The sequence below is a fragment of the Trichechus manatus genome, unplaced genomic scaffold (genome assembly GCF_000243295.1).
Source record: "Trichechus manatus latirostris isolate Lorelei unplaced genomic scaffold, TriManLat1.0 scaffold00042, whole genome shotgun sequence".
NCBI classification, from domain to species: domain Eukaryota; kingdom Metazoa; phylum Chordata; class Mammalia; order Sirenia; family Trichechidae; genus Trichechus; species Trichechus manatus.
The window spans coordinates 3,259,098-3,266,766 of NW_004443978.1; the positions used below are offsets into that span (position 1 = coordinate 3,259,098).

General features: G+C 43.8%; 1 protein-coding gene across 1 annotated transcript in view; it reads right to left on the reverse strand.

Moving 5' to 3' along the window:
* Window positions 1–2,204, reverse strand: part of LOC101351933 (cystatin-8) — a 7,486-nt gene extending 5,282 nt beyond the window's left edge. Inside the window, exon 1 of the mRNA XM_004376413.1 lies at window positions 1,974–2,204. Coding sequence (XP_004376470.1) covers window positions 1,974–2,204 — 231 coding nt within the window. The remainder of the gene's footprint in view (window positions 1–1,973) is intronic.
* Window positions 2,205–7,669: the final 5,465 nt, after the last annotated feature.

The following is a 7,669-nucleotide window of genomic DNA, read 5'->3' on the forward strand; positions in this document are numbered from 1 at the left end:
AGGCAGGACTCAATCTACAAGATTGGATTGTGTCCTGAGGCAATCTCTTGAGATAAAAGAGAGAACTGAACAGACAGACAGGGGGAACCTCATACCACCAAGGAAGCAGTGCCAGGAGCAGAGCGCGTCCTTTGGACCTGGGGTCCCTGCACGGAGAAGCTTCTAGTCTGGGGGAACATTGATGAGAAGGTCGACAGAGAGAGAAAGCCTTCCGCTGGAGTTGATGCCCTGAATTTGGACTTTTAGCCTACTTTACTGTAAGAAAATAAACTTCTCTTGGTTAAAGTCATCCACTTGTGGTATTTCTGTTGTAGCAGCACTAGATGACTAAGACAGGGACTCCAGAGGCACTCTGTCCAGCACAGAGCAGCTGTCCTCTCTGTGAACACACCCCATGCCTCAGGCACTAGAATGGTCTGCCCAACAAGGATGCACAGGGAGCAAGCAGGCTTTCCAAGAGTCTTTTGAATGTCTAATAGATCCAAGCATTTCCATTTCTATAGGCTTGTGGTAGACAATCCAATAAAAGATGTCCACATCTTAATCCCTGGAACCTGTGAGCATTATGTCACATGGCAAAAGGGACTTTGCCAGTATGACTAAATTAAAGGTCTTAAAATAGGGTGATTATACTGGACTGTTGAGTGGTCCCATTGTAATCAAAAGCCCTTATAAGAGGGAGGCAAAAGGGTCAGAGTCAGAGAAGGAGATGGAGGACGGATACAGAGATGCTCGGCAAATAGCTCAATTCACAGTATGAGAGTGTTTTGAACATTTTTTCACCTTAAAAAATACAAATTGCCTACCTGATCAGTATTTACTGTCTCTGAAGTATAAGAAAAAAATCAGTATATACATAAATATTGGTGCATATTTAAGTATATTTACATATGTATGCACATACTTTAACATATTTTATCCTTACTAGAAGAGGTCACACCTCCTCTTAGACACCTTGATCCATTGGAAAAATAAGATCCATACTTTCCAATGTCATACTATAAAAAGGATGCTCTTCCCTTTGATGGGGGCTGGAGTGCCCCACCCAGGACCCCCTTTCATAATGAAGGACTCATTCCCACAGCTCTCGGGGTGCCACTAGCAGACAGCCCTCCCAGGGTGGCCACCATCCAATAACAGGCTGCCTTATCACCCTACTTGGGATATCTCTCAAGGGTCACCCCTCTTCTCAGTACTCCACAGGGTTGGCAGAGGCTTCTGTGGAGACTGCAAGTTCTTTCTTCTCGGTCCTGCTTCTTTTCGTCCCATCCTGATAACCCTCCTGTGCCTCTCCCCACCTCAGAGCTGGCCTCCAGGGACCTGCCTGCCATACTCCTTTTGCCCAACTACCCTTCCTTGCATCTGCTGCCGTGGCTGAAAAGCATGTAAATGTTCCCAAGGGGGCACTTTATTCACCTATACATTAGATAACACCATATGTCTCTCTTCCATCCCGTATTCCATGTATAAACCTGTTGCCATAGAGTTGATTCTGACTCACAGCGACCCTTTAAGACAGAGTAAAACTGCCCTGTAGGGTTTCCAAGGAGCGGCTGGTGGATATGAACTGCTGGCCTCTTGGTTAGCAGCTGTAGCTCTTAACCATGGCACCACCAGGGTTTCACTCCATATATGGATAGGTTTAAATGTTGCCCATGATGGCATCATTGAAAGATGTTCACGGTTCTCAATTTGTCTCTCAAATTTAGCAAATGCAAATCATGCATATTTGATTTTCAGTTTGGGGATTAAATGAGTTAATATATGTCAAGTACTTAGGACAATAGCCAAGCACACAAATACAGGGCTATACGTGTGCACTACTATTATTGTTATTATGCAAAGTTCTTAAGCATTCACATATTTAAGATTTTTGTATATCAATCTTTTTATCACATGCCCATTCTTTCAGTCTGTCTTCAACCTGTGGCACCATCTGTAAATGTCCTTCTGTTTGGAGAGAACATCTTTACCTGCAGCTGGGATTGTAGTATCTTGACCACCTGGAAGACGTACTTGTCCTCGCTTTGTTTGTTGTATTCTTGCATGGCAAACCACAGACACTGTTTCACGTTGGCATTTGAAGAATCGATGTGTTCTAATTTCCTCAACACCTTCACCTGATTCTTGGCTGGGTCTGTGGTGGCCACCAGGGCCACCAGAATAGTCAGCAGAAGCAGGGAAGGCCACCCAGGTCTGGGCATGGTCCCTAAGTCAACGGGGCACAGATGTGCCTCCTCCTCGTCCTCTCTGGGTAGGGTAGCTGCTGCTGCCTCTATAGCTTCAAAAATGTCACCACAACAGGTGCCTATCTCAGCGTTAGCCCAGCTGCATCCAAGCCGGAGCCACTAGGGTCACCCTTAGGGCTCTCTCCTCTTCTTTTCCAAGGAGAGCACCCACAACAAGCCAGGTAAGGAGTCTCTGCTATGGCCCTTCTGCCCCTTTCTAATCCTCAGTGTGATATGTATTTCTAGGGGAACTTCCTCTCCACCTGGACCCAGATGCGTCTACATGGAATCGTAAGTGTATCACTACCCACTCTTGTTATCCGTGTCTAGGTCCTATAAAAAGTGTGAAAATTGTTGCTGGGAGAGGGCCTCACCTCAAGGCCCAGTGCCCCCCAGGTCTCCTGGCTCTGGCCCTTCTGTGCACTTTCCAGTCTGCTCTACCCCACTGAGCCCCTTCTTCCTTCCTATGTACTTGGGCCCTGACCACTGACCCACCCTCTTGGTTTTTTTTGTGTCTCCAGCACTCTCAGTTCATGCCTGTGCCCTGGTCAGAAGCCTAACTCAGCCCTGATCTCTGTTGTATCTTATCCTGAGTCTGCTCTCTGCTGGGAGGTCACACAGCAGTCCCTTTGTGATGTAATCCCAGCACCTGTGACCTGCCCCAGTAGGGGCACCACTCACCCGCAGGTCTATGGCCTTCAGATCCAGAATGCCTCCTGCTTCTTCCCTCAGAGTGGAGGGCCCCTCAGCGGTCTCCTGCCCACCTGCACTGTGATCCCAGCTCTCTAAATGCCTAGCCTCTGGGCTCCATCCATTTGTACCAATGGCACCTCCTGACACAGTCCTCCCAGGGCATGGGTCACACAGCCTCCTGGTGCCTTCACCTTGGTCTTAGAGAGAGGAGAGACCACACAGCCCTGTGGTCTCAAGAGATACTGCTTCTCTGAGAAAATCCAGACTTGGTGTCAAGCAAGTTCCTGGCAGGGCAGAGATGGGGACATTGCAAAGGCTTGATAAGCTCTTGACCATGAGAAAGGGCTCTGCGCAGGCTGTGCAGGAAACTTCACATGGGCATAACTCTACCTCGCAAACAATGGTTGTAAAACAATGCAGAGTGCGAATACAACGTACTGTATTTAAATAATCTGCCTCTTGATGTATTTCCCTCATTTCAGCTGTGTTTGTCTGCTTTCTCATCACCCTGTTGGTGAGGGAGGGATTCCCATTGTAAAGTGCAGAAAGTAATTTGGCCTTTTGTTCTGAGTTCCTGAGAGCCCGGAGGCTGTAAGCTGGGGGCCCGATACTAAGCCTCATGAAGCACAATGTAGTTTATCACGGCCACGTGGTGAGGCCAGTAAAGGCATTAGAAGATGAGGGGTCAGAGGGCTTCTGATTGGAGAGAGTGAATATTTGCACAGGAGGGTAGTGCATCCTCTTTGGGACGTGGAAGCTCTGTGCTGGGATCCCTCCCAGACATCAACCTCTGTGTCTTCTCATTTGCATCCTTTTTTGTATAATAAAGCTGTTAGCACAGGTTTGGTGTCTCTTGTGAGCTCTGTGAGCCACCCCAGAGAATTATCAGACCCAAAGGAGCCGTGGGAGCCAGCAGGTCTGAAGTGGAGGGGGTCATACGGACTCCTGAGCTTGAGGCCAGTACCTACTAACCTGGCCCCAGCTTGTAGGGGATGAAAGAGAGGAAGGCTGCATGGAGCAGCTGGGATCTGAACTGAACAGGGAAGGGAAGCTGAGATTTCCAAATGACGCAGCTGGCATGTGGAGTGGGATTTGTTATCCAGCACACAGTTTGGCATCAGAGGTAAGTGATCTTAATGTCCCTGGACAGTTATGCACAATTGGCCCCGTGAGCAGAGTTAGCTAGAGAGAACCCTGACTGTGCACATGCCTGAGGGTTATGGCGAGGGCCAATCACATGACACCTTACACTGGACAGATGAGATCAATAGCAGTTTATTAGTTACATATACTCCCAGCCCAGGGAAAAAGGACACTGCACTCCATACAGGACCACACAGGGTTTGCACTTGGGAACAAAGTGAACAAGCAGGAGCTGTGGGAAGTAGCTTTGTAGTAACAAGAGGCTGAGGTTCCCCCTGGTTCCCAAGGGAGGATGGGATTGACTTTTTTGAATAATTCTACTGGCTGGCAGGGAACTGAAGGTTGTTTGGCTAGGGGAACTTATCTGCAAGAGCAGAGAGGGTGGGGAACTTGAGTCTCCCCTGATTTTACCAGATGTCAAGGCAGCACTTAGTACTGAATCACCTGCTCTGTCTGGAATCGTGACCTGGATTAAGGCTGTAGTCTGGGAAGGCGAAGCCCCACATACCCTAGAATCCTTAGCAGTCATTTGTTTTGCTGCCACTCCACCAAGTAATGTTTCTGGTGAGAGATTCAGCTTTAAACCCTAATGAGGCAACCTTAGATTACCTAGATTGTAGTGCATCTATAATAGTTTTCCATTTCTGCTGTAATAAATTACCACACACTTAGTGGTTTAACACAACACAAATTTATCATCTTAGAGTTCTAGAAGTCAGAAGTCCAAAATAGCTTTCACTGGGCTAAAATCAAGGTGTCAACAGGGCTCCATTTCTTCTGGGATCTCCAGGAGAGAATCCATTTTCTTTCCTTTTCCAAATTCTAGAGGCTGCCACATTCTTTGGCTTATGCTCCCTTCCTCCATCTTCAAAGCTAGCGGCATATCATCTTCAAATCATTCTCTCTCTCTCTCTCTTTCTCTCTTACACACACTCACACCCCACTGCTTCTCTCATCACATCTCCTTGTCTGACTCTGACCCTCCTGCCTCTCTCTTATAAGGACCCTGTGATTATATTGGGTCTACCTGGATAATTCAGAATAATCTCCCCATTTTAGGATTTTTTACTTAATCACATCTGCAAAGTCCCAATGCAGAATACATTCACTCCATCCAATATCCCAAATAGTCTCCACCCATCACACTGCCTTGCCTAGAGATTTGGGTGGGCCCTATAACTGCCTGAAAGCAGTCCCTGGACTCACACTGGCTTTCATCAACTCCTCTCTCTGGAAGAAATTTTACACTGCCCTGATCTTACCCTGCTACCTGCAGCCTTGGAAGTTGCCGCCAATTTCTACAGTCTTGATGAGCTAAATAATGATTGCCCCCAAACAAGAGCAAACCTGTAGCCTCCAGTCATCCCAGGAACTTCACATAGTTTTTGTTTTATAATTTTTTTGCTGGTTCCTGGAATTTTAAGTTTGCCTTTCACTTTGATAATCTATCTAGTGTGGATTCTGGGAAGCAGCTAGCAACCCATGCTAGTTCACCATCTGGGCAGGAAATGGAAGCCACAGGGGTAAATAAGCATGAAAATGAGCCTGGAGTTAAATGCACAATAACCACAAGAACAAAAGTGAATACAAAATGTGAAAATCAGCAGAAGAAACTTCAGCTTATCCATTGGAAAGCAGATTAGCAGGATAAAAAAATATATAGTAAATAAAAAGTTTCTTAAAATGGCATAGGAGATAATCTAGTATAAAATAAGTAATAAAAAAAATTGAGACTCACAGATTGAATTTTTTTAAACCCACACCATGGTGTCTACAAAAGACACACTTAAAAAAAAAGAAAAGAAAAGACACACACATACATAAAGGATAAAAATAAAAGAACATACAAAAAATAAAATAAAAATAAAAAATAAAAGAACATACATAAAATATAAAAATAAAAGAACAAAAAAATGTGAAGCAAATTTCTATATGCCATAGGACCAACAATACCATTATATACATATTGTTGGAATATATTTGAGAGTTTCAGAATAAACCCTCACATTTACAGTCAATTGATTTTAAAGAAAGATGCCAAGATAATTCAATGGGTAAAAAATGGTCTTAATAATAAAAAGATAAATAACCAAATTAAAACACAGGCAAAGAGCTGAACAGACGTTTTTCCAAAGAAGATATAAGCTCATGAAAAGATGTTCAGCATCATTAGCCATCAGGGAAACACAAATTAAAACCACAATGAGATGCCATTTCACCCTCACTAGGATATGTATCATCAAGAAGGTAGGTAATAACAAGTGTCAAGAAGGATGTGGAGAAATTGAAAATTCCTACACTGCTGGTGGGAATGTAAAATGGTGCAGCAGCTGTGGAAAACAGTTGTCAGTTTCTCAAATAATTAAGCATATAATTAGCATATGATCCATCAATTCCATTCCTAGGTATATATATGCCCAAGGTATACATCCACACAAACACTTACATACAAATGTTAATAGTAACATTATTCATAGTAGTCAATATGTGGGAACAACCCAAATGTCCATCCACTGATGAATGGATAAATAGAATGCAGTATATCAATACAATGGAATTCTTTGACAATAAGAAAAAATGAAGTCCTGATACATGCTACCACATGGATGAACCTTGACAACATTATGCAAAGTGAAAGAAGCAAGCTACAAAAGGACCACATATTGTGTGATCCCATTTATATAAGATGCCTAAAATAGGCAAACCACAGAGACAGAAGTAGGGCTGGAAGGCATAGAGGGATCAAAGGGTGATGTCTAAGGAGTGTAGAGTTTCTCTTTGGTGTAATAAAAATGTTTTAAGATTGATTGTGGTGAGGGATGTGCAACTCTGTGAACATAGTGAAAGCCATTGAATTTTACACTTCAGATGGGTAGATTGCATGGTATGTGAATTACACCTCAATAAAACTTCTTTTAAAAAGTACAGTCCAAATTCTCATGGACTGCAAACTTTCTGGAGCCATGTAGGGTGGATGAACCCCTGAAACTATTGCCCTGAGATAATCTTTAAACCTTAAACCAAAAATATCCCCTGAAGTCATCTTAAAACCAGATAATAGTTTAGCTTAACTAGTAAAAAAGGTCTGCCTTGAGCATTATGCTTTTGTAAGAACTATCTATATGGAATCAAATTGACATCAGAAACTCAAAAGATTCAATAGGAACCTTAGGGGGCAGTGAGTTTATGTTAATGGGGAGGAAGAACTCAGAAAAGGAGGGAGAGAATGGTCACACAACTCAAAGAATGTAATCAATGTCCCTAAATTGTACATGTAGAAACTGTTTAATTGGTGTATGTTTTGCTGTGTACATTCTCAACAACAAAACAAATAAATAAAATTTAGAATTAAAAAAATACACTCTAGAAGAGGCAAGTAGCAGCAGAGACACTGGCCTATTGGCCTTGAAGCAGCGCTCTTCTATGTAGTGCAGAAGGCTATGTGGTAGGGAGAGGAGGGAGGTCTCTAGGAGTTGAGGCCCTCAGTGCCACAAACACAAGGAACTGAATTCTGCCAACAACCACACAAGCCTGGAAAAGGACCGAGACTTCAGATGAGACCTCAGTCTTGGGCAACATCTTGATTGTAGCCTGGTGAGATCCTG